We start from the raw sequence: 21,035 nt of genomic DNA on the forward strand, positions 1-21,035 counted from the left end.
AGCCTGGGAATTCTGGAAAGCAGAACCTGGGGAAGATGTGATGTGATGATGGATAACGGTTGTGAACATCGGGCTTGGGCATCAGGAATCGACAAGATGGAATGGTTGGGCGTGGCATGGCATGGCAGGTTTGAGACATCTTTGAACGTGGAACGGCACGCGCGGTTTAGTTCGGTAGGTACGTGGTAGGCTAGGTAGCTGAGAGCGAGAGATCGAGAGATCGAGAGATCAAGAGAGAGAGAGTGAGTGAGAGAGAACCGATGTGACGTGCTTTTCTCCTTCCCATACTTGCTTCCTGCGGGCTGAGGGCGTCTTGTTTCTTGTCCCTCTCGCTTCCGCCGCCCTCTTCTCCAATCGTTGCAACGGACCCTGGCCCCCCTTTTGCCCCGATAGCCATCTGCAGTTCTTGCAGAGGCGGCCCAATGAGTCGGCCATGCCACACCGTAAACACATGCCAGCCATGACCCCACTGCCATGCTTTTTCCTCGCTGGCTGTCCCTCTCGTCTTCCATGACATGACGACCAAATCACGCACAGACTCCCGCTTTTGGGGCGGGCGGCCGGAGTCGGGGTCGTGATGGTGGTGCTTATCATGCATACTCTTTCGTTTTCGATGTTGCGTTGTCGTCAGGGATCTGCCCTCTGTTGAACGTGTTGGATGCTTCCCATCTCCAGCAGGTATTCACGCAGGACGTCTGATGTATTTCCGCAATGAGCCTACATCGGTTAGCATTGTGGGTGTGGGCAGGGCGAGCCGCTCTCCGGAAGGGGCGGAGCTATAGAGAAGAAAAAGCCCTATGAATGACAGAGAGTATCCAGCCGCCAAGCTGTGGCATGTCCACTTCCCACACTCACCCCCGCGCTCGGCAACGGTACGACAAGACAGCCTGGCTGGCCGATGGATGGCGGAACGGTGGCTAGGGTTGTTGGTGACTTGGGGTCCATGGTGGCAAAAAAGAAGAGAATAGACGTGCATGTTGGCGTTGCTTGCTGTGCTGGTGCTGGTTGTGGGTTCTTATATCTAGCAAGACTCCACCGCGAAGCAACATGACCAGCACAAAAAGCCCTAAGCATGTATGCACGTGGCCGCCGCTGAATGGATCATGAGGCTTCCTGTCGAGTCGGTCGTTTTCTTGGTGCATGTGCCTGTCGATGGCGGGTGTGGTGGGTGTTGAGGAAACTAAACCGACAGCGTTTCCCACCCTCTCGCAGAATATCTGTCCGATTGGCTGCGTGTCATGGGGGCACCAGGGGAAAGGGTGAGCTGGACCAGTCACAAGGAGCCTGATAGAAAAGAAGCTTTGCTTATGATTGTAGAATTCAGTGTCTGGCGGCAATAGCGCGTCCTTTTGTTTTAAACGCCCATACCATTTTTTTTCCTCTCGCGTCGACCGTTTCTTGGGAGCTACTTTGTAGTCTCCGTCTCCAGCCCTACCGAGCGTGATCAATAATGAAACAAAGACAAATATGGAAAGCGCCATCTCCGGCCTCCATGGGTATCAAATCGTTACAAAAAACGGGCCGTCCCACAGTGCCACGTTTTACCTCCCATCCCACTCTCACATCCCCCTTGGCCCCATGACACACATCCACCCACACACCATTTCCAGCCTTGATGACAAGCGGCAACCCCACATGAAGTGAGAGGAGGGAGGTGGGGAAGGAGAAGGGAAGGGGGGAGAGAGAACAGCTGAACACCGGCGGGTTGGACGAGGCATGCCAGCAAGTGCAGGTCAGCAGGTGCGAGGCGCCCCCCTCCAAGGTACGGCCCAAGGCCGGAGCAGATCAACCAGGATTCCTTCTCGGCTCCTTCCTGGACCACCGCATGGAAGATCTCGTGAGGGTGTAGTGGCGGTTACGGCGGAAGCTTCAAACTCATGTTGTATATGCCTCCCTCAGCGCATTGCAGCTGCAGCATCAGCAAAGTCGCCAACAAGAGATTCCGTGGCTCCTTCGACCTTGATGGGTATAACAGCGTTTTGCTGCATCTCGATGGTGTCGTCGTCGGGGGTGCCCCAATCAACTCGTGCCACAGCAGCCAGGTCGTCGTGTGACGAGAGTTTGGAGAGGAGGTTGTGATAGCGGACCAGGTTGGCGTCGGGGGCAGCGGCGGGATATGCGTATTGCATCTCGGGACTGTCTGGAGCAGCAAAAGGCGACGCCGGCCGGTGGTTGCTTGGTGCAATGTCGTAGATGTCGACCATGTTGCTGTTCATGCACATCTGTCAGCCGGTGGGTGGGTGGTAGGGGTCAGGGGTGCATACTCTGACGTGCGCGCAACCACCCTCTGCAGAGCCTCGATCTCTCTTTGAACCTCCTGTGAATCCTCGGGGCCCATCATCTGTTGCTGTTCAAAACTGCCGTATTGGAGGCTGTTCGGGTCGTCAAAGAGATGCTGCGCCTCGTCGTCCTGTTCGGCCATGGTTGTTAGCACAAACCAGCAACGTCATCAAAGCCGCCCTGAGGAACCACCAACCTCATCATAATCATCTCGTCGCCTGCTCCCCAGGCAAGAAGCGCAATTGCCCATGGTGTTATATATTAATTCGGTGGTGTATGTGCGTCGAAAAAAGAGTGTAACGGGGTCGAGAAAAGCAACGAAACTAAACGATCGGGAAACAGTGAACTGGGTTTTCAACGGGTGCCCTTGGGCGACAGAAAGGGAGGCTCAATGTGGTCGGTTCATAAGTGAGAGAATGGCCGTGGCCGAACGGATTAGAAAAACAAAAGACGATGCTGGGATAGTCGCTCCGTCGAAAGAAATGGATCAAGAAGAATTCGCGGTCGGAAGACGTCGTCGTCGTCGCATCGTGTTTGTCTTGTCATTTTTTCCCCAAACTCCAGAAGTGACACCACGCGGCTAAATCTCGTCCTGGTCCATCCCTGTTCCCTCGGCTGATCCTCGCCAATAGACACCCGCTGGGTGGGTCAAAGCTGGTGCACGGGCCTTATTCAAACCCGTCACCCCGCTCCATCTTTGTCATCGTTGCCGCAGTAAACACGCCCCTTTTACCCCTGAATGCAACTCGCCACAAAATCATTACTATTTCACAGACTATCCTCTGCAAAACCAAACAATATGCACCCGTTGAAGTTGAGCAATCTTGAGATTTCAGAAGACCACAGACCTTGGAATCCTGACCAAACCACGATTGCTTGGGATTGCTTGGCATTGCCGTCAAAGCTCTTCAGTAGAAACATCATCACAAAATCAAATCACCGATACTGCGAGACAAACAGTTCCCGTTCCCCTCCTCGCCAATCCTGCCATGTCTTTTTGGCGATCAGTCAGCCATCCCGCCTGCCGGTCGACCACCAGGTCTCGGTAAAATCAGCCACGAACCCAGCTGCGGAGCACAGACCCCCAGGTATCATGATAGATCGGCCTAAGAGGTAAGGGACAGTATGGTGGACCGAACGATATATATCTTGCAGTATGTCCTTCAGATCTCGGAGGATGGAGCTCTGTTGCGTCTGGTACCTAGCCGCGAGATGTCTGATCAATCTCCTACATATCTTTTCCGCCCGGCCAGGCAGGCTTTGGTGGTGCCATTATCTCCATCTCCATCATCTTCATCAATGTTCCCATCCACTCCTTCAGTGACCCGCACCACGGCTTCCATCGCAAGTAGCACTAGCCTTCAGCCCCAGCGACGACAAGCGGCAGGGACATGCCGGGCGGATGAGTCAACATGCCCCCAAGCAGGCTGGTGTTGTATGTTTTCTTTTATTCCCTTTATCGCCAACATGGCCGACCGCTGACTCTTTTCACCACCACAGGTAACAAAGATGAGACCTGTTTACTTGAAGCCGGGGCCTTCTTTTGCTGCCCAACCGGCGCCGGCAAAGGAGGTTGCGTCAGGGTCTGCCACTCCGGCGACTTCCAATGTGGTGGCACCACCCCCGACACCATCGGCATCTGTTGCGCCAACAACCAAACCTGCATCGGCGGCGATACACCCCTTCCCTTCTGTGCTGACACTGGCGCATCGAGCTCTACCAGGAAAACATCAACCTCGCTCACAACAAGCCAAACCAGCACTTCTTCTTACAGCGGCGACTCACACACCTCCAGCACCACAACGTCTCTGCAGTTTCCTACCCCCAGCCCCAACAATTCCCCCTCCTTCTCGACCTATCCAACTCATACGATATCCAACATCCCGTCACCGTCAGCCACTGAGCCCCCCTCCTCCAACTCCGGAATTTCCCTCGCAGCACAAATCACAGCGATCATCGTGCCTTTCGTAATCATAACCCTCATCATCTCCTGCATCTTTCGCTGCCGCCGCAAGAAGCAGCGCGGCACCCGGGTTCAATCCACCGATTTTACCGAACAGCAGAACACCAGCACGGGCACCACCGGCACGGGCATGAGCCATAACGCCGACGGGCTGCCCTCTTACAGCGCCTATTCTTCGTATCCCAAGACACCTCCTCCCCCGCCGCCCACATTTTCTGCTGGAAGGCTCTACGGGAGAGAAGCAAAAGAGGAAGATGGCAAGGTTATGAGCTCGCATGAGAGGTACATGATGGAGAGCAGGATGTTCAGGACACCAACACCTCAGTCGCCAGTTGGGCAAGGAGCGGGTAGGGGGCTGTGAAGAATGGAGATAATTACTTTAGTATCTGCCAACTGTAAAATGATATATCATACATCTGAACCATACCACCAGGGCTGCTCCGGAGCAAAGAGCGGCCAGTTCGCCGAGAGTTTGTCACAGGCATTAATGGGAGCCATCGTCGATAGCATCATATTGTCCCGCCCCGTCTTCCAAACAGCTTTTCAGAGGCGCGACTTTCCACCTCTTCGCTTTCTTCCCAGCAAACCCTTTTTTCCTCTCGCTTCAGCCACAGCCATCTTTATTTGGCCGTCGACGGCTGACAAGAATCGCCCAACAATCGTTTCCTCTCCCGTTGCCGTTTTCACCTTTTACTGACATGTCAAGAACCTGACCGGGACGACACGATGGGTGAGACCAAACGCAAAGCCATGGCCATGGCGGGCACCACCGGCGACGCTAAGCGCATGCGCACATCCGCGGGCCCCCTTCCCACCGTTCCTGCGCCCTTCGACGACGTTGGCGATGGTGCTGTCGACAAAGAACCGCCTCCACCCTTCCCTCCTAGTCCTCCTGCCACGGAGCCTGACAACACAACCAGCTCGGCCGCCGACAACTCGGTCGTGCCCAGCGCGCCGGCATCCCATTTCAAGCTTCTCCCAGGCGAAATTCGGAACATGATCTACCGTTATTGTCTTGTTTCCGACAGGACCATCGTCCCCGAATCCCCAAGATCGAGATCCCATCACATAGCTTGCGTCAACCCAGAAACGGAACGAGCGGCGCCTTCTTCGGGTTAGCCCTGGGCACCGACAAGGACAAATTCGGCGAGGTTCTCTCTTTATTTTACGGAGAGAACAAGTTTGGCCTGTCCAGCCCATACCACAAATGCTGGGTAAATCGTGTCGGCAAACGGGGCGCCGGTTGCATCCGAGCCATCGTTATTCGCTGCGAGGGCAATGCCAATCACGCCAAGAGCTACCTCACCGAGATGCAAACCGCCCTCGTCAAACGGTGTCCTAATCTCCAATCCATTGGGCACAACTGCGACTGACCCATCCCCGCCGACTTTTTCTTTACGAGGATCACGGTAAGCCATATGGCCATGACTTGGCGTCGATTTAAGGATCTGGAGATGATCGGCCTGCAACATTACTATATGCCGGCGCGCGTTCAGGATAAGTCGCCGTTATGGGAGCTTCTCGTCAAGCTCTGTAAGCAAAGCAAGACCAGGGCCGTGGCCATGCAACGAGCGGGTATTTTTGTGACCGACAGAGCGGTGGGCAAGTGGGTTGAGGATAAGATCGTGGATAAGGGAAAAGTCGTTAGGGCATCGCACTCGAACGTAGACAGCCGGGACTAGTGATTTTCCACGGATCAAGGAGGCGATAGCATAGCAAGGAAGCAGGATACCCGGTACGGAGGAATTAGTGAGTAGTCAAAGCCATCATAACTAGCAATGTAAAACTACGTTGGCGCATATCGTATTCTCAAAACATGCCCCAAAAGAAAGTTGGTAGACCCCCTGAATATCGGTTTATGTCTCTCAACTATCTTTTTAGGTCTCTCAACTATTTTGTGAGACATAGGGTACTTTTATTTTAGGTCAATTAGTTGTTTTCAAGGCCTATATTAGCTGTTCTTTTCAAGGCGTACTAGGTATTTCTAAGGCCTACAACTATCCTCTGAGACATGGCTTACTTCTGTCGTGTCAGCCATTTTGTCTACAGTGTGAACAATACTCTACAGGCGAGGTAAAATGCCACAAAGAGTGTGGGGAAATGTACCAACAAGGAAGCTCTAAAGAGCAACCAGAGGGTGGGTGGCTCATCCAACAAATCTCTGCCATGTTGTGACAAGAGCACATGGGTACTCTTTCAAATGGGAGCTTGCTGTGATATACCCCACAAAATTCAGGGTCTTCTCTCCATGATCTCAAGTCCACCGATACACAGGTACTTCTGAGGCTGCACAACTCCACCAGTGATACCAATCATATGAGGGAACTCATCTCCCGCATTCTGTCTCTCTCTGTTTCAACTCCATCTCTTACATCTCCCTCTCCATTCTAACCGGAACCTCAAGCCACACTCCTTCAGAGACGCCATCATCATGTTGAAAGCTGTGTTTTTTCAACTGGCCGCGGTTTGCCTGGGGGTTTTGGCTTCTGAATGCGAGCCTTACTCTGAAGTTCCCATCTGGGGCACCGTCGAGTCTTCCACCGCGCCGCGCACTACTTCGTTGCCTACCACCACCAAGTCCTACTCCGTTGAGCCCCTCAATACCTGGACTGCCGAATCTACCTCTTCTCTCTGGGGATTTGGTGTCCATAAAACCACCTTGGAGACCAAGATTGCTGTTCGCGCCGGCAAGTTCATTCCTCTGTTTTTATGTCGCTTCAATCTGGAATGCTAAGATACCCTTTTGACAGAAGACGCTGATGTTGTCGGCAGCCATGTTTCCGAACGCGATCTATCAACCGCGGACGCTACCCCGATCCAGTCCGGCCCTGGCAAGTGCAACGGCAAGACACGACGATTCAACTGCATCTCCCCCGGCGACAAGTGGCAGGAGTGCAGTTCGAACAAATGGTCAGATGTCATTCCCATGGGGAAGCTGGGGGGCGTCACCACGACTTGCACAAACTATGGAATTCATGCTTTCCTAAAGTTGACTCATCTTCCCGGCGTGGCGATGGACACACCCGTGATGACCGGTCCCTGCAACCCTCCTGATAAGCGCTCCACCTCCAACACCAAGCGCGACACACTTGCCGGCCTTTACAACTGCATCTGGCCCGGTCTTGAGTGGCAGACCTGCAGCGATGACAATACCTGGACCAACCCGGCGCCCATGTTGGGCGGCCTTCACTGCATCAGCTACGGCGTCAATGATTACATGAATACGGATGACATACCATTCATTTGAATGCCATGGTCTCCGGGGGTTACCCGGAGCGGAGGGACGTCAAGGAGAGGGGCGGTGTACCCGTGGACAAAAGTTTGAGCACACAAGCACACGAAACACCCATCTGGAGCCTCAAATGAAAACACCCGACACCACATCCAGTGATGCTTTTGTCTGGATCAGCCAATGGTTTTCTCTTGAGACAGAGTGTAATAATTACCTCTCATAGACCCTAATACGAAGCTGAAGTTAGCCAGGCCCCTGAAATAGTGATGATGTGATGGCATCTGTCGTGATCCGGGATTGTGTTATCCGGTCATTGATCTTGAACCTGCACAGACTTTTGAAGCACACGTTACCTTGCCGGGTCTTTTGCCCTTGCACGGAACTCAACCGCGCAGTGCAGATACCCCACTTACCAGTCGACTTGTAAGTAGTAGGTAAGATTGCCCAAGGAAGTTCCGTGTTCTCCAAATGCCGAATGTCGCGATCCTGCTTCGAGGCCATAGCGAAGTTCAGGGGTCAATGATCGACCGCGGGTTCAGTGTGCCCAAACAACTCCGTCGCCCCTGGGGCAGTTGTGCCGGATTTTGCCTATGCAAATTGCAACAAAACTCCAGGTGACAGATTATGTTGAGCATTCGTTCCAAATCCCTCTGATTTCCGCAGGCTAGCAAATCCGGGTATAACTACCTAGCCCAATCTGCGTTACGGATCGTGAAAATCAATCCGCGGGGGGAAGTCAAGATGTTTGAGGACGACACCAGGTTTGCATCGAATTTGCAGGTTCGCAAAAGATAGGCCCAGTAGCTCCCAATAAATAATCCGAGGACTCGCATGAAATTTCAAGCAGTCCCCCTGACAAGCAAAAATCCAACCCCATTGTTTACCCCTATTGTGGAGCCTATCCAGTTCACCATGGCAACCCCCCTTTTTGCCCCTTTTCTCATCCTCCTCCTCTTCTCCCCTGCATCTGCCCACGCCCAACAAATTGGCACCCTAACACCCGAACTCCACCCTCGTTTCCCAACCCAGCAATGCACCTCCTCGGGCATCTGCACCACCAAGCAAACCTCCCTCGTGACGGACGCCTTATCCCGCCACTTCCACTCCATCTCCGACCCCTCCGTCTCCTGCGCTTCTGCCGATTTCCTCTCGAACCCTTTGCTTTGTGACCCCGACGATCCAGCTTCGTGCGCAGCAAACTGTGCCCTCGAAGGGATTGAATACGGCGGAATCGGCGTGTCTGCTGTGGGCTCGGCAGTGACACTGAGGCAATACCTCTTTGACGGAGCTGAATACCGCGCTGTCAGTCCGAGGGTCTATCTCCTCGCTGAGGATGGAGAGAATTACGAACCTCTGACGCTGCTGGGCCAGGAGTTGGCTGTAGATGTCGATGTTTCGGGTCTGCCCTGCGGGATGAACAGCGCCGTGTATTTGTCCGAGATGGACCTGAGCGGGAGCAGGTCGGAGAGCAACCCTGCTGGGGCGGGGTACGGGACGGGGTATTGTGATGCGCAGTGTTTTAGGACTGCGCCGTGGATCAACGGGCTGGTAAGTCTACGTGCTTGCGACAGGCAATCTGCTGTTGTGGAGAACTAATCCGAGGTTTTGTGATCAAAAAGCCCAACCTCAACTCCTCCGGCGCTTGCTGCAACGAAATGGATATCTGGGAGGCCAACTCCCGCGCCAACTCGTTTACTCCCCATACCTGTTCCTCTCCTGGGTCATTCCTCTGCTCCAGCGAGGCAGAGTGCGGCAAGGGAGCCCCAGGAGTCTGCGACAAAGACGGCTGCGGGCTCAACACCTTCAACCTCGGGAGCCCTTCGTTCTATGGCCTGGGACTGGACATCGACAGTTCAAACCCGTTCACCATCGTCACCCAATTTCTCACCAACGACGCGGGTGAGCTGAGGGAGATTAAAAGACTTTACATTCAGAACGGACAGGTTATCCCCAACACAGCCGAGACGACTGACTCGAGATTTGACGGGATTTCATACGAGGGCTCTATCACAGAGGATTTCTGCGCAGCCAAGAACTCATCTGACTACCTCCGACTTGGCGGCATGAAAGGGATGGGGGAGGCTCTGGCGCGGGGCATGGTCTTGGTTTTCAGCCTCTGGAACTCGGAAGGGGACTTCATGAGCTGGCTTGATGGGCTGCCAAGTAACGGGCCTTGTAATGCCACTGAGGGCGATCCGGCACTGATTAGGGCACAGGTCCCGGATGTCTCGGTTACGTTTTCGAATGTGAGATGGGGAGAGATCGGGAGCACTTTCTCCATGTCTGGCGGGGTGAAGGAAGAGGAAGTGGTGACGGGACCAGATATTGTCACTGATGCTGCTGTCGCGGTTGAGAATAGAGGGGCGAGGGTGAATGTGGTGACTGGGCCGGTTTTGGGGCTGGCTGTCATCTTTGGGTTCATGGCGAGCGCATGAGACTCTGTAGCAGTTTTTGTACGAGATGACGGTCCATAAACTCGAAGGTTTAACGCCAGAAAAGTCCAAGCCCACTACTCCTCTACCCAGGTACCGTAAATACTTTGCGCACTTAACTTCGGCCGATGAGTGGACCAAGTCGTCCTCCCTACCTACGTCTGGCTGCGCGCAACCGACCGGGCTTCATGCTGGGACCTGCAGATCAGCACATTCCCGCTTCAACACCTTATCCTCCGCTTAATATCAGGTCCCCGCACACACTGACCAGTCGGTGTGTTTCCACGGACGCGGCTAAACGCCAGACGAGAGGCACAACCGCCATGTCCCAGCTTCGATATTGCTTCGTCTGACACTTTGCATCGTTCATAAATCCGAGAATGCGCCTGTGGCCCGACCTGGCAACTTTTAACAGCGTTTCCCCCTTGCGGTGACATTCGCATATTTATCCAGCGCTGTTGCTAACAATGACCTGACAGTCCCAAGACTTCTTCAGCCTATACGATGCCTGTCGCTCGGAGCAGTGACCCTCTCGGCACTTGGCCGTCTAACTGATGCCATGCCAATCCCTTAAAAGTACGCAGGCCTCCGCCGCCCAGCCCGGTGAGGAGGTCCTGAGGACCTTTGAAAGCTCCAACGACTAACATGGCTCGGCTGTCCAGTTTTTTTGTCGCCATTTTGACGTTGACGCCAACGGCGTACAGCAGACATCTTCGCGCTTCCAAGGTCTTCCTTGATGGCCGCCAAGTCCAAAATGAATACGACTACGTGATCATTGGGGGCGGTACAGCTGGTCTTACAGTGGCTGACAGGCTGACGGAGGATGGCAAGACCACGGTTCTCGTCATCGAGTACGGAGTTCTGAGTGCGTCAACCCACATTGAAGATGGTCCTACCGAATATAAAGCTGACGATGCACAGGCGAGGCAGCGTCGCTCACCACGGTCGCAGGCGGATTCTCTGGAATGTCCGACAGTCAGTTCATGTACGACATCCGATCTGTTCCTCAGGTCAACCTACGAAACCGTGTTATATCAGTCCTGGCTGGCAAGGTAGTGGGCGGTAGCTCTGCGGTCAACGCCATGATGACGATCCGTGGGACCGCAGAAGATTATGACCGCTGGGGGGCCTTCTTTGGCAAGAATTCCCACTGGACATGGGAGGGCCTGCTGCCATACTTCAAGAAGGCTCTCAACTTTGTGCCGCCCAACGCGGACATCACAAGAACAGCCAACATTACGTACGACACCAGCTTCTGGGGCAACACTTCAGGGGTTTATGCCGGTTGGCCTTCGTACCAGTTCCCAGCCACGACGGCTCAGATGGAGGCGTTCAAGGGTCTACCGGGCGTTGAAATCGCCAGTGACAGCGGGTCTGGTGTGCCGGGTGTCTACTGGTATCCAACCTTTATGGATCCCAAGACGGTGCTGCGGTCTTTTGCCAAGACAGGCCACTATGACAACGTCAAGAGAGCCAACTACCACTTGGTCACCCAGTCCAAAGTCACCAAGATCGTACTTGACGGCACGACAGCCACTGGCGTCTCGTTCGTCCCGGCACCAGCAAGAGGCCAACCGGGGAACACCGCCGCTCCGGTGACCACAGTGACTGCCAGAAAAGAAGTCATCCTGGCGGCCGGTGGTGTCCACAGCCCCCAGGTACTGCAAGTGAGCGGGATCGGTCCTAAAAAGGTTCTCTCCGCAGCTGGCATAGACACCATCGTCGACCTCCCCGGCGTCGGCCAAAACTTCCAGGACCACGGCATGATCTCCGCCTCGTTCCAATGTAAGCCCCCTCTCCTCTTGTTCCCCCCTCCATCAAAACACAAACCTTAACCTTTCCCGTTCCTCAGTCGCCCGCATCCCCCAATCCGCCCGCCCCTCCTCCGACGACCTCCGCACAAACCGCACCCTCTCCACCTGGTCCTCCCAAGTCTGGGCCGCCAACCGCACAGGCCCCAACTCCATCGCAACAGGCAACTCAGCCGCCTGGCTCTCCTTCCCCGTCATCTCCCCCCGCTCCGCCAAGCTCTCGGCCGACCTCGCGGCCCAAAACCACGCCGCCTACCTCCCCACGGGATCCGACCCGACAGTCGCAGCCGGCTACCGCGCCCAGATGCTCTCCTACGCCTCCGCCCTCAGCAACAACAACACAGCCTTCTACAACCTCGTCCTCCAAGGCGGCTCCGCCAGCGGCCTGCTCGTCGACCTCCACCCCTTGAGCAGGGGAACGGTCAATGTCAACCCGGCCAACCCGCACAACACCGAGCCGCAGGTGGACTACCGCGCCCTGGCCAACCCCCTGGACACGACCATCATGGGTGACATTGTCCGCTTCACGAGGAAGTACTACCTTGATAACCCCAAGACCAAAGACTGGGGCGGAAGGGAGGTCTCCCCCGGCGCGAGCGTGACGACGGACGAGCAGCTGGCGACGTTTTTGAGCAGCTCACTGAGCCCGAGCGTGTATCACCCCGCGGGGACGTGTGCGATGATGCCGTTGGAGCTGGGTGGTGTGGTGGACGAGGAGCTCAAGGTGTACGGCGTCAAGAACTTGAGGGTTGTGGATGCGAGTGTCATCCCGACACTGCCGGGGGCAAACACTTGCCAGACGGTGTATGCTATTGCCGAAAAGGTATGTGTTATCCAAACAAAGATGGTAAACTCGCGACTGACATTTATCACAGGCGGCGGACCTCATCCGATATGGCGCACCAAAGGTCTAAGTAAGCGGCGGCAGTAGGTCGTATGAATATTTCGAATGCGACGAATAATATGCAAATTTGAAAAGCCTTTTTATGTTGTGATTGTACATATTTTTTCTCTAATTCACCGATGTATCAGGAAACCACTGGTGCCTGTCCCAAAAAGCAAATCAGACTCCTGAACTCCAGTCCATGCGTGTTCTACCTATACGTTGCCTTTACTTTGTCTCCTGTTGCTGTACTTCCGGCTCTGGTGGTTGCGTCTGTTGCATTTCGGCGCCCTGACCGTGCTCTTCTTTCCATAGCCTCTTCTCCTCCCTCAAATCCCGTCTCACCCACTCAACCGAGATCCAAGTCCAGACGATGGTGAAGACCAGCGGGGTAGCCCATCCTATTACACATCGTTAGCACATTCCCCCTAAGGGGTATCTCAGACTCCCACCCCTTAGACAGAAACTTACCAATACCATAGGCAATATAATAATGCACACACCAGATCGTCACCAGTGTCCCAATCCCAAACACCAACGATCCCACGGCCCAAAACCAATTCTGAACCGCAATCATCCTCCTAAACCTCTTACTCGCCGCGTACCTCGCAAAGACAGCCCGTCTATACTCCACCCCAGCCCCGCCATCTACCCCAACGATATCCTCAATAATCGTCAGCACCAACGGCGGCACCCTCTCCCCTTTGCTCACGCTCGAAATCTTGAACGGCGCCTTCCTCCCCGTGGCATTCATCCACCCCGCCCACGTAAGCTGAACCCCCATCTGGATCAAAAACAAACTAACCGGGATGGCCAGCACCTTCACCGGCGGGTCATGCGGAATCGAACCCCCTATCAAAATCCCAGACATAACTGTGTACCCAAAACTGAGCGTGTGATGCGTAAAATCAAAACTCCACTTTGTTCCCCCCGGTGGGCGGTATTGATCGCCCTTCAGGATGAGCTTCAACATCCGGAGACCAAACTCGATGCCGGTAACAATGCCGAAAAACGACGTCACGATGGCGAAGACGAGGCCTGGTCGGAGGGAGGTGCTCGCCGAGATTCCATAGTAGAGGATGATGGGTAACAAGGAGGACTCGATGACGAGGAGGGCGACGATGATGGAGAGCTTGAGCTTGTAGTCGAGGATGCGGTAGTTGAGCCGAGGCAGGCCGGGGTATTCCTCGAACGAGGCGACGGGGAGGCCGCGGGGGTCTTCGGGGTGGGCGCCGACGCCGTGGTGGGTTTCGGTCGTGGCTGTTACCGCGCCCTCACAGACCGTGGTCGAGGTGGAGGATGAGTTTAGCCCTGTTGGCGGGTCATTCTTCAGGTTGCTTGTGGCTGTCGATGCGGTGGTGGTGGTTGGGTAGGGCAGATGGGTGTCTTCTGCCATGCTGAGTGTTTTGTGTTGGTTTGTTTTTTTTGTCGTGGGTATCAAATATGCTTCAAATCTGAAGAGTTGTAAAAAGCAGACAATAGAGAAGACAGTGAGAATAGATCAGGGGAAACCAGGGCCATGATGATGGTAGGCCGGAGCAGGAGGAAGAAAAAAGGGACGACTCGCTGTGGTGACGCCGCAGGACGATCGGCAGGAAAGAAAAGCCAGGCGGCTCATCATAGCCAGAGGCTTTTGGCATTGTTGGGTCTATGCAAACAGGCCGAATGACGTCCATTTGGCGGTGCAACGACCATTTGTTTTGGTAGGAACAGTCTCGGCAGACGTCGTGGTCTTGCGTCAGGCTATGATGTCATCGTCAGCCCGCCGCCCCACCTGCCGAACTCAATCGGACCCTTGCATGTCGATCAATGCAGCTCTAACCCCAACCCTCAAACTGCACCATCGGGATTAGATGACCCCCAGACTCCCGCAGAGACAAGAAAGAAACTGACCACAGTCGACCACTCGGACAAAAAACGGCAACCCCGTGTGTTTTTGGAACAAAATGAGTAATTGGTTTCCTATGATGAATGGCTAGCATCACGCATGGTCAAAAATGACAAAAGAACGACGCGAGCCGGATTTGAACCGACGCCTCCGAAGAGATGAGATTTCGAGTCTCACGCATTAGACCACTCTGCCATCGCGCCTTAACCTTGGTTGAATTTTCTTGACGATCTTGTGCTCATGATGCAATGTCGTCTGTTGACGAGCGAAACATCTTAAGAAACCGAAGACTTCACCTCCTTCACTTCGTCTCATTCAGTGCTTCATTCCCAAGAAAATAACACTGGGTCTCAATCTGGCAGCATCAAGAATTGCAAAAAGGGTATAAACTGTTCGAGATTACAACATCCTGGTATCAAGAGCTATTAACCCATTTCCTCCACACGCAAAGGTCTACCCTCTATGTGCTCCCCGCCATCTCGCAGTCCAAACAAAAGAAACTCGACCACAAAACAGGGCTAAACAGAGTTGGTATCATGAAAAAAGATATGCTAGAATGAAACCCCATTTCCACCCTCATCCAGTTCCCACAAGAACGGCTGTGCTAAAACACAGAATTACATCTCATCCTCAAAGAACTTGATCAAAGTTCTTGTCCCACTGACACCCAGCCCCATAAAGGGATAGCAAATATACACCAAGTCATTCTTCGTACCAAACTTTTCTCTGAACTCGCTCTTCTGCACCAGTCTCAGCTGCTGCGCAACCGTCCTGTAAGTCTTGCTCAGGATCTTGGCCCGGATGCCATCCAGGTTTCCGCCCGTGACCATCTCGGGCAGGGCTCCCGCGCCAAACGTGACATGCTGAATGCCGGCCTTGGCCAACATTTGGATCGAGGCCGAGATGAGCGCCTCGATCGTGCCATTGGGGGAGTCGGGGAAATCCAGAGCAAACTTGATCTGGTATCCGTTCTGCGGCGACAGCTTATGGAGCACGCAGAAGGCTGCAATCTCCCCTTCTTTGGTCTCGGCCCAGAGATAGCGTCTGTGCTCCATGTCGACCCAGGGTCTGACCTCGGTGATGTGAACCTGTCTACCCGTACGGCCGGCCTTCCAGTCTTCAATCCTCTTGTCGATCCTCTTGCGCAGCTCCTCGGGGACGGGCTCGTCGATGGGCTGCTCCTTGATGATGACACCGGCGTCTTCTGCCTGGCGCTCCTTCTTGGCCACCTTCTTCGCATCGGCGATGGTGACACGCTCTTCGGCCACGCAGCTCAACGTGCGCCAGCCGAGCTTCGACCCAAGGATCTCTTCAATTTCCGCAGAAACCAATAGCCACAGGGGTCGGAGGTCCTTTTGCTTGCGCATGTGCTTCAAAAAGTCACGAATGACAATGTTGTACTGACGTGGGTCACACAGGGGATTACCCATCACGAGAGCGTAGCCGTTCTCTTCAGCGTAGCCAATTGCGGCTCCCGTGGGCTCGTGCCGCCAGACGTGGTACCGATCATCAAGCCAGGACGTGTTCGTGGCATCACCATAATTGGCAATAAGCTTCTCAACCGTGGGCATCTCGAGGTTGGGGTAGCCGTGCTCGAAGTCGTAAGCGTAGCGGATCGTGTCGGCTTCGGGGTGAGGAAGGCGCACAACTTCAGCCTTTTGCTCAGGAAGTGACTTGGGATCGCGGGGGAAGAGCGAGGCGTTGCGGATGTCGCCCAGGTTGAGCATCAGGAAGATGATGCGCTCAAGACCGATACCGCAGCCTGCGTGAGGGAGCACGCCATACTCGAAGCCCTGGAGGTACTCCTGCATGCCAAATGGCTCAATGCCCGCCTTCTTCATGCGCTCGACGAGGACATCCGGCTTGTGGATGCGCTGTCCACCGGTCGTAATCTCCTGACCGCGCAGGAATATGTCGAATGAGTTGGTGAACCGCGGGTCCTCTTCGTCGGGATGGGTATAAAAGGGGCGGACAGAAGCAGGGAACTTGTCGATGATGTAATAGTCGGTATTATACTTCTTCTTGATGACCTCGCCAAGACGGATCTCAGCGCGCGTGCTGAGGTCTTCAAGCTCGGAAGCCGGCTTTCCATGGTCGTCGGTCCAGCCGGACTCGTTCAACAAAGCGATGGCCTCCTTGAAGGTAAAAACTGGGGTCTTCTCCAGCCAGACGAGATCCTCATGGGGGAACCTAGTCTTGATGATCTCGATCTCTCTGCGGAAACGCGTGTAGATACCCTTGAAGATGCTCTTCATCATGTCGTCGATAATGTTCAAGGCTTCGTGGTAGTCGCTGTTGATGGCCATCTCCAAATCCAACCCAGTGTATTCCGTCAGATGGCGATGCGTGTTGCTGTCTTCGGCACGGAACACGGGGCCAATCTCAAACACGCGGCCAAAGTCTGCCGAGATGCTCAGCTGCTTGGAGAGCTGCGGGCTCTGGGCCAGGAAGGCAGTGCGTCCAAAATAGTTAACCTTGAAGACCTCAGCGCCCGACTCTGTGGCGGCAGGCATGAGCTTGGGTGTGTGAATCTCAATGAAGCCATGGCCCTCGAGCACCGAACGGAAGATGCTGCAAATGCCGCTGTTGATGCGGAAGATGGACTGGGCGGTAGGTGTTCTGAGGTAGGCGAGACGGTTGGCTACTCTGACTCTGGTGGAGGCCAAGGATTCGAGCTGGTGAGACTCCTCGTCCATCTCAACATGGTCGATGGAGAAGACATCAACTGGCAAGTGTTCTTTCACAGGAACAACCAGGTGCATGCTCTCAACAAGCACCTCGAGGTCGTGGATGGAGCACCCCTTGACCTCCTCTGGTGGCCTCTGCAGTGTGCCCTTGACGTGGACATGACTCTCAGTCATCAGATGCTCGGCCCATCGAACAAAGTTTTCGGTGATGTGGCCCTCCTTGTAGGCTACCACACCTTGTATCGTCTCAATCTGTTCGCGGAACACAATGAAGGCTAGCTTAGAGCTGAGGGAACGTGTGTGGTGTATTCTCGCGATGAACTCGATCTGCTTGCCGGCATTATCGGGGTTGGCGGCAAGGCGCTGCACGGAGTCGGTTTCCACCAAAACATCGCTAGTCTTGGTGCCATATCGCGCCGCAATCTCAGGGGGGTCGGTAGAAAGGGCGCGTTCTTCCTCCTCTTTGCGGCGCTGTTGAAAAGACCGTCGCTCCTCCTCCTTTTCGTCTTGCTTGACGCGTTGCTCAAGGGCCTTCTTCAACTTCTTCTCCTCGCGTTCACTGTCAAGAGCAGCAATGTTGCCAATTTTGGGCTTGGTCATGTGATTCTTTGCCGACTGGTGGCCGATGAAGCGATTCAGAGCCAAGAGAGGCTTTTTGAAGCTGCCTGGCGACATGTTGGACGGCCAAGGCGGGTGATTGTCGAGATCTTCAGACGCGCGCGGGGTAGATGCAGCTGGGTTGGGTATGCTCCGGAAAAGTGAGAAATGGAGGATGAGGTTGGGTTCCACAAGATGGGGATGTGATGTGCTTTTGTCAAGCCTAACAGCTTGACGTCAGCGGTGCAAGCTGCGCTTGATGGTGAAGCACTAGTATAGGTAGCGTACTTTTGTCAAGTAGGCAGTAGGTGGAGAAAGTCAAAACGAAAAAGAGACCAACAATCGAGGATTAAATACGGATCGGGGTGGTTGTGGTTGTGGTGGTCGTGCGTGTTGTGTACCTGCTTTTAGGTACGAAGGTTCCTGAAGCTGCCAGGGCGGGAATACCTGTTTAAGCACTAAGAATAGGGATGGCTTATTCCCACCAAGCTTTTCGGACGGAGTTCGGCACGCTTTGTCTTTCCCAGTTCGTGCCTGGACCGCTGTTTGTTTCGCGAAAACAATCAGCATGCCTTTCTCTTGGGCACGACAGCCACTCTCCTTCCTTATTTCTGCGGGCTATGTGTCATCGATTCCCGCCGACGCCAAACACCACGATTTGAGTGGGTGAGTGGCTTCCTGGGTACCACCAGCGGAGCAAGTTGCCCGGTGTTCATGCACTCTGCCATGTGAAGATGAGGCCCAGGGCTAGCACCGATGACATCATATACTTGAGTGACGTCAGAGCGCAGTTTAGCATTTTATTTTTTGAGCTGAAACACAACAGCAATCCGAGTCACATGATTTGCCAAGGCTGGAGGCTGGGAGGTGTCAACGGTGCCCCGCCATTTGCACAGAAGGCCCAGCCAATAATTTATGGATATGCATTTACATGGACCCCGGATTTCTGGAATGACATCAACAGCTCTTGGCCAGGCAGCTAGCTGTTGTCAGTGCTGTTTGAGGCTTGATAGCTGACGCCCTTCAGCGGCGCTGCTTTTTGCTACTCCCATAATTTTATCATCGAGCTGTCATTGACTGTTTTCTCCCATTGTTTCAGCAATTAGCAACTGATGACACCCACACTTGTGCTATCCAGCGCGCCAAGAGCTGTCAAAGCTGTCCCGAACCATTGACCCCTGTCATCCATATCAACGACATCCATCCACCATGTCCAAGATCCCCACCGTCGACGGCATTCCCATCCCCAACATCAACCTCACCGGCACACCGGCCCAGACACCCCAACCGACCGAGGAGGACAAAAAACCGTTAGAAACCGCCAAAGATGCCGTTGGATCACCCCCGTCCCGCACCTGGCTCAAAATATCGGCCAATTGGTGGAGGTCGCTGCAGTACATTGGCATGTCACTGCACTTCCTGGCCAACCCGAAGCCTCCAAGCCCGGCCTTTACCCATACCATTCCCTCTACCATCTCCGACAAGAAGGGCAACTTGACCCTTCATTTTTACACGCCTGAAGGGTATGACAAGCGAAAAAAGACCAACCAGCTGTTCCCCGCCGTTATCAATTTCCACGGCGGAGGCTTCACCATCGGCGCCCCCACCGACGACGCCCGCTTCGCCCGCTTTGTCCTCGAAGAATGCAAGGCTGTCTATGTATCAGTCGAGTATCGTCTCAGCCCAGAGTACCCCTTCCCGGTAGCAGTCCAAGACGGCGCCGACGCCCTTCTCTACCTCATCCGTCACGGCCCAGAGCTATACATTGACCCTCACAAGCTCGCCACATCTGGCTTCTCGGCCGGTGGAAACATCGCCATAACATCTACCATTTGCTTGTCTGAGCACCTCAAGACTCTGTCCGCGCCAGTCCCGCCGCATAACATCCGCGCCATCGCGACCTGGTACCCCATCTGCGATTACACCGAGTCCCGCGAGGTCAAGCGCGCGAGATGTGTGCGGCCGGACCAAACCCTTCCTGCGAACCTCACGTCGTTGTTTGACGCCTCGTATCTCTACCCTTCTGGAGTTAGCCTCGCCAGTCCGATATTATCGCCTACCAAGGCTTCCGACACACTGTTGAAGGAGGCGATTCCCGAAACGGTTATTTTCTACACGTGCGAGTGGGATATGCTCCAGTATGAAGGGGAGGAATTGGCCAAGAGACTGGGGAGAGCGCCGATAAACAAGACGGTCAAGCACAAGATGATCCCTGGGGTGCCGCATGCGTGGGATAAATCGCCTGACCCGACCAAGCCGGCGGCGGGCTCGGAGGAATTGTACAAGGAGTGCTGTGTGTATCTGAAGGAGGTGTTCAAGGGGAACTGACTACGCTACACGAGGGAGTTGTAGGAAAATATAGTACATACTAGATGGCGTTAGGGGAGGGGGTTGGCATGACAGGTGATGACTTGATGAGGAGGTCCCATTCTTTTTGTAACTATAAACGAGTCTAATAGTTTTACCAAACCACGTAATAACCACCATCCACCCAACCAAGCTCACTTAGTACGGATCAATCGTCCCACACCACTTTGCATTCACGTCATCGAACCCCCACGTCTTCTCGTATTGCTGCTCGTAGGTGAAGCCTGCCCTGCCGAATCCACAATTTACTCCGATGTCGACCCAGGCGTCATAGACTTGGTCCCAGAGGCAGCCCTGGGGGCGCCGCTGGTCTGAATCACAGATGTAAGCGCGGGTGTTGTTGTAGACCCACGACATTTTGGTCCAGGGGGTCACGATGCCGCGGCAGTAGCCTATTAGGGAGCGGGCGGCGACTATCATGGAGGGGATGTCGAGGATGGTGTCCTTGCAGCCGATTTCGTAGCGGAGGGGGCGGGGGATGGGCGTGGTGTTTGGGGTGGAGGTGGGAGTTGGGGGGAAGGTGCTGGCGGTGGAGAGGGCAACTGTCGCGAGGATGAGAAGGAGCAGGAGGAGGTTCATGGTTGGCGGTTTGTCTTGTCTGGTGGCACAAGGTAGAATGTCCGATGTTTGGTGGTTTTTCAGAATTCGGGCGGAATTATTCATGTAGGTGCTAGGAGTTGAAGGTAACAGGATTGGCGAAAGATGTTGAATGCGGGCTCGCCACGATGTGCGAGGTTCCCCATTGCCACGCCCGCATAGCTACTCAAGCCCGAAACGGGTGTACTTTCCTTCATGATGGACACAAGACTGCACAATGTAACTTTAGCTCCAGAAAAACAAGGGAGAGCGCAACAACTGCCTCGAATGATCGCTGTCTATACTTCCCAAGTTACTC

General features: G+C 54.4%; 11 protein-coding genes and 1 non-coding gene across 12 annotated transcripts; 7 read left to right on the forward strand and 5 right to left on the reverse strand.

The window, feature by feature from the left end:
• Positions 1-124: 124 nt before the first annotated feature.
• Positions 125-1,074, reverse strand: QC764_0071050 (uncharacterized protein; the record flags this gene model as incomplete). The annotated part of the gene is made up of 2 exons (XM_062940647.1): positions 125-717; positions 856-1,074. The coding sequence occupies 2 exons, from the start codon at positions 1,072-1,074 to the stop codon at positions 628-630; spliced, it is 309 nt and encodes a 102-aa protein (XP_062800930.1). The 3' UTR covers positions 125-627.
• Positions 1,075-1,895: 821 nt separating this feature from the next.
• QC764_405160 (uncharacterized protein) lies at positions 1,896-2,867 on the reverse strand (the record flags this gene model as incomplete). The annotated part of the gene is made up of 3 exons (XM_062946811.1): positions 2,477-2,867; positions 2,265-2,410; positions 1,896-2,208 (listed from the first exon to the last, which is right to left on the reverse strand). The coding sequence occupies exons 1-3, from the start codon at positions 2,528-2,530 to the stop codon at positions 1,896-1,898; spliced, it is 513 nt and encodes a 170-aa protein (XP_062800931.1). The 5' UTR covers positions 2,531-2,867.
• Positions 2,868-3,008: 141 nt separating this feature from the next.
• On the forward strand, positions 3,009-4,689 carry QC764_405150 (uncharacterized protein). Its single transcript, XM_062946810.1, has 2 exons — positions 3,009-3,715; positions 3,781-4,689. The coding sequence occupies exons 1-2, from the start codon at positions 3,406-3,408 to the stop codon at positions 4,602-4,604; spliced, it is 1,134 nt and encodes a 377-aa protein (XP_062800932.1). The 5' UTR covers positions 3,009-3,405; the 3' UTR covers positions 4,605-4,689.
• Positions 4,690-4,969: 280 nt separating this feature from the next.
• QC764_405148 (uncharacterized protein) lies at positions 4,970-5,616 on the forward strand (the record flags this gene model as incomplete). Its single annotated transcript, XM_062946809.1, is given in 2 exon segments — positions 4,970-5,357; positions 5,363-5,616. Coding segments are annotated over 2 exon segments (642 nt in total).
• A 1,058-nt stretch (positions 5,617-6,674) lies between these two features.
• Positions 6,675-7,490, forward strand: QC764_405145 (uncharacterized protein; the record flags this gene model as incomplete). The annotated part of the gene is made up of 2 exons (XM_062946808.1): positions 6,675-6,930; positions 6,997-7,490. The coding sequence occupies 2 exons, from the start codon at positions 6,675-6,677 to the stop codon at positions 7,488-7,490; spliced, it is 750 nt and encodes a 249-aa protein (XP_062800934.1).
• Positions 7,491-8,387: 897 nt separating this feature from the next.
• On the forward strand, positions 8,388-9,910 carry QC764_405140 (uncharacterized protein; the record flags this gene model as incomplete). The annotated part of the gene is made up of 2 exons (XM_062946807.1): positions 8,388-9,057; positions 9,093-9,910. The coding sequence occupies 2 exons, from the start codon at positions 8,388-8,390 to the stop codon at positions 9,908-9,910; spliced, it is 1,488 nt and encodes a 495-aa protein (XP_062800935.1).
• A 193-nt stretch (positions 9,911-10,103) lies between these two features.
• On the forward strand, positions 10,104-12,802 carry QC764_405130 (uncharacterized protein). Its single transcript, XM_062946806.1, has 4 exons — positions 10,104-10,772; positions 10,829-11,692; positions 11,760-12,541; positions 12,594-12,802. The coding sequence occupies exons 1-4, from the start codon at positions 10,553-10,555 to the stop codon at positions 12,630-12,632; spliced, it is 1,905 nt and encodes a 634-aa protein (XP_062800936.1). The 5' UTR covers positions 10,104-10,552; the 3' UTR covers positions 12,633-12,802.
• Positions 12,683-14,138, reverse strand: QC764_405120 (uncharacterized protein). Its single transcript, XM_062946805.1, has 2 exons — positions 13,073-14,138; positions 12,683-13,002 (listed from the first exon to the last, which is right to left on the reverse strand). The coding sequence occupies exons 1-2, from the start codon at positions 13,995-13,997 to the stop codon at positions 12,830-12,832; spliced, it is 1,098 nt and encodes a 365-aa protein (XP_062800937.1). The 5' UTR covers positions 13,998-14,138; the 3' UTR covers positions 12,683-12,829.
• Positions 14,139-14,610: 472 nt separating this feature from the next.
• QC764_0071130 lies at positions 14,611-14,692 on the forward strand. Its single transcript has one exon. It is a non-coding gene; the product is annotated as a tRNA-Ser (tRNA).
• Positions 14,693-15,106: 414 nt separating this feature from the next.
• Positions 15,107-17,851, reverse strand: DPS1 (aspartate--tRNA ligase dps1; the record flags this gene model as incomplete). Its single annotated transcript, XM_062946804.1, has 1 exon — positions 15,107-17,851. The coding sequence occupies one exon, from the start codon at positions 17,849-17,851 to the stop codon at positions 15,107-15,109; it is 2,745 nt and encodes a 914-aa protein (XP_062800938.1).
• A 1,131-nt stretch (positions 17,852-18,982) lies between these two features.
• QC764_405100 (uncharacterized protein) lies at positions 18,983-20,101 on the forward strand (the record flags this gene model as incomplete). Its single annotated transcript, XM_062946803.1, has 1 exon — positions 18,983-20,101. The coding sequence occupies one exon, from the start codon at positions 18,983-18,985 to the stop codon at positions 20,099-20,101; it is 1,119 nt and encodes a 372-aa protein (XP_062800939.1).
• Positions 20,102-20,278: 177 nt separating this feature from the next.
• Positions 20,279-20,719, reverse strand: QC764_0071160 (uncharacterized protein; the record flags this gene model as incomplete). Its single annotated transcript, XM_062940648.1, has 1 exon — positions 20,279-20,719. The coding sequence occupies one exon, from the start codon at positions 20,717-20,719 to the stop codon at positions 20,279-20,281; it is 441 nt and encodes a 146-aa protein (XP_062800940.1).
• Positions 20,720-21,035: the final 316 nt, after the last annotated feature.

The sequence above is a fragment of the Podospora pseudoanserina genome, chromosome 4 (genome assembly GCF_035222485.1).
Source record: "Podospora pseudoanserina strain CBS 124.78 chromosome 4, whole genome shotgun sequence".
NCBI classification, from domain to species: domain Eukaryota; kingdom Fungi; phylum Ascomycota; class Sordariomycetes; order Sordariales; family Podosporaceae; genus Podospora; species Podospora pseudoanserina.